General features: G+C 37.5%; 1 protein-coding gene across 2 annotated transcripts in view; it reads right to left on the reverse strand.

Moving 5' to 3' along the window:
- LOC106869258 (organic anion transporter 3) overlaps positions 1 to 2,307 on the reverse strand; it is a 22,960-nt gene that overhangs the window by 5,100 nt on the left and 15,553 nt on the right. The window contains exon 7 of one of the 2 annotated variants that reach the window (XM_014914928.2): positions 1,058 to 1,143. The exons of the other annotated variant lie outside the window; for it this stretch is intronic. Coding sequence (XP_014770414.1) covers positions 1,058 to 1,143 — 86 coding nt within the window. The remainder of the gene's footprint in view (positions 1 to 1,057; positions 1,144 to 2,307) is intronic. 2 annotated transcript variants of the gene reach the window in all.

Here is a 2,307-nt window from a genome sequence, read left to right on the forward strand (position 1 = left end):
ATGTAAAGATCGAGAAGGTGAATGACAAGGACCTTTTTGTGTGCACAGTCTGTGATAGACCATGTCTGTCTTTGGTTGGCCTCAAATCTCACCTGCGAACCCATGGAAAACAAACTTCAACCACCTATTCTGATTATGTCTGCGCACACGTTTGAATGTGGTGTGTGCCAGAGAGCTTGCAAATCCAATGGGGGTCTTAAAAGACATTTTAGGATCCACAATGAGCAGAACTTACCTGCAGGTATTGGTAGTACAAATCAGAGGTGCAATCTGTGTGGGTGTTTTTTCAAAACATTGTCTGGTTTAAAAAGCCACATGAGACGCCATGAAAGGGCTAAGGTGTAGGTGCAGGAGGTGGTCAAACTCTGTGTAAGGAGTAGACAAGCACCATGTATGTATGTATGTATGTATGTATGTATGAAATGATGCTCATGATTGCATATTCAATACAGTCGTAGAAATTAAAAAGTAAGAAGCAAAAGCGACCATAAATAACCGCTCGGTACTAGTAGTGCTAAAAAGCTTACAAAGCCACAGATTCTGTGGTAGAATGCAGTTAATTATATTGATCTTTATACATGTTCACTCCTTTCTTTTATCGACCTCTAGTAAGTTGAATAATAAAGGCTAATGGGTGGGGGAATGATAATTGAGTCTAGCACAGACACAATTAACGTTTGAGGAAGAGGAAAAGGTGTTAGCTGATTAAATCTACTACAGCACTTGACTGTTAGTTTATTCTATCAATCCCAGAAGAATGAGAGGATCTGAAACGTAAAGAGCGGGAGAAAATACCACGAAGCATTTTGTCCGACGCTCTTACTATTTTGCAACACGGCACACATAGAATAAGAACATTATACGTGAGGTAAATATTTAACTATTTATCAGTATGTTATTGAGACTACTACTGTTCCACTATGATGCACAAAAACAAGAATACGGCAATCAAGACTATATAAAAAAAAGTAGCAGCAATGAACATTTTTTTAAAAGATTTTAAAATTAATGAAATACGAAAGGAAGTTGAAATAAAAAGCCACAAGCTGAATATTACCTGCCCATATTTTTATCAGAGATGCCGATATAATACATATGGCAACACCCGTCTTCAAACATGTTAAGGAAAATTTGTGACCGAATCTAGCAAAGAAAAGTAGTCGATGTATATATATATATATATATATATATATACATGCATGCATGTATACATACGTATATGTATGTATGTATATATATACATGCATACACAGACACACACATATATAGGCACACATAAATATGGACACACGTATAAAAGTGTACACACATATATACAGATTTATAATACCAGGTCTGATCAATAAGTATCCGGACTGTTACCATAATAACGAAGCTAAAGAACGCAGAGTGAAGCCGCTTGGCAGAAATTGACCTTGAACAACACTGCTGTGAGTGCGCACTAAGTTTTAACTTTCTAGCTCACTTTCGCTATTTACAGCAGTGCTGTGTAGCGTGTGATCGTCGCATTGACCATGACAGAGAAAGTTGTCATGGTGATATCTGCTCAGAGTCCTACGTAAAGCTGCAGAAAGAGTATGGAGAGGAGTGTATGAGCCGCACACAAGTGCACGAGTGGTTGAGATGTTTCCAAGATGGCCGAATAAATGTCGATATCAACGAACTTTCTAGGAGACCAGCAGCCAGCAGAAATGATAAAAAGATCACAGATGTGCGTACAGCTGTGAGGGAAAATCGTCGAATCACCCCCAATGAGTTATAAGAGAATGTGCAGATCAGTTACGGCTCAGTCCAGTTCATTATCAGTGAAGATATGGGTATGAAATGCGTGTCTGCCAAGTTTGTGCCCAAATTGTTTTCAGTTGACCAAAATGACGCTCGAATTTCAGTTGCACAAGTTCTCCTTGATTGTGTCGAGAACGATGGAAACTTCAAAACTTTGCGTTGGCCTCTGAGCAGGTATCGCCAAGCTTTTAGCAAAATATGATGCAGATTCTCTGCTCAATTTTCGCTGTCATGATCAATGCGACGATCACACGTAAACAACTGAAGTGAGCTAGAACGTTAAAACTTAGTGTGCATGCACAGCAGAGTACAAGGTCAGTCTGCGCCAAACGGCTTCACTATGCATGCGTTAGCTTCGTTACTATATCGACAATCCGGATACTTATTGATCAGACCATGTATGTATGTATATATATATATATATATATATATATATATATATATATATATATACATACATACATGTATATATATATATATATTTATATGTATGTATATATATATATATATATATATATATAC

The sequence above is a fragment of the Octopus bimaculoides genome, chromosome 11, assembly GCF_001194135.2.
Source record: "Octopus bimaculoides isolate UCB-OBI-ISO-001 chromosome 11, ASM119413v2, whole genome shotgun sequence".
In the NCBI taxonomy this organism is placed as follows: domain Eukaryota; kingdom Metazoa; phylum Mollusca; class Cephalopoda; order Octopoda; family Octopodidae; genus Octopus; species Octopus bimaculoides.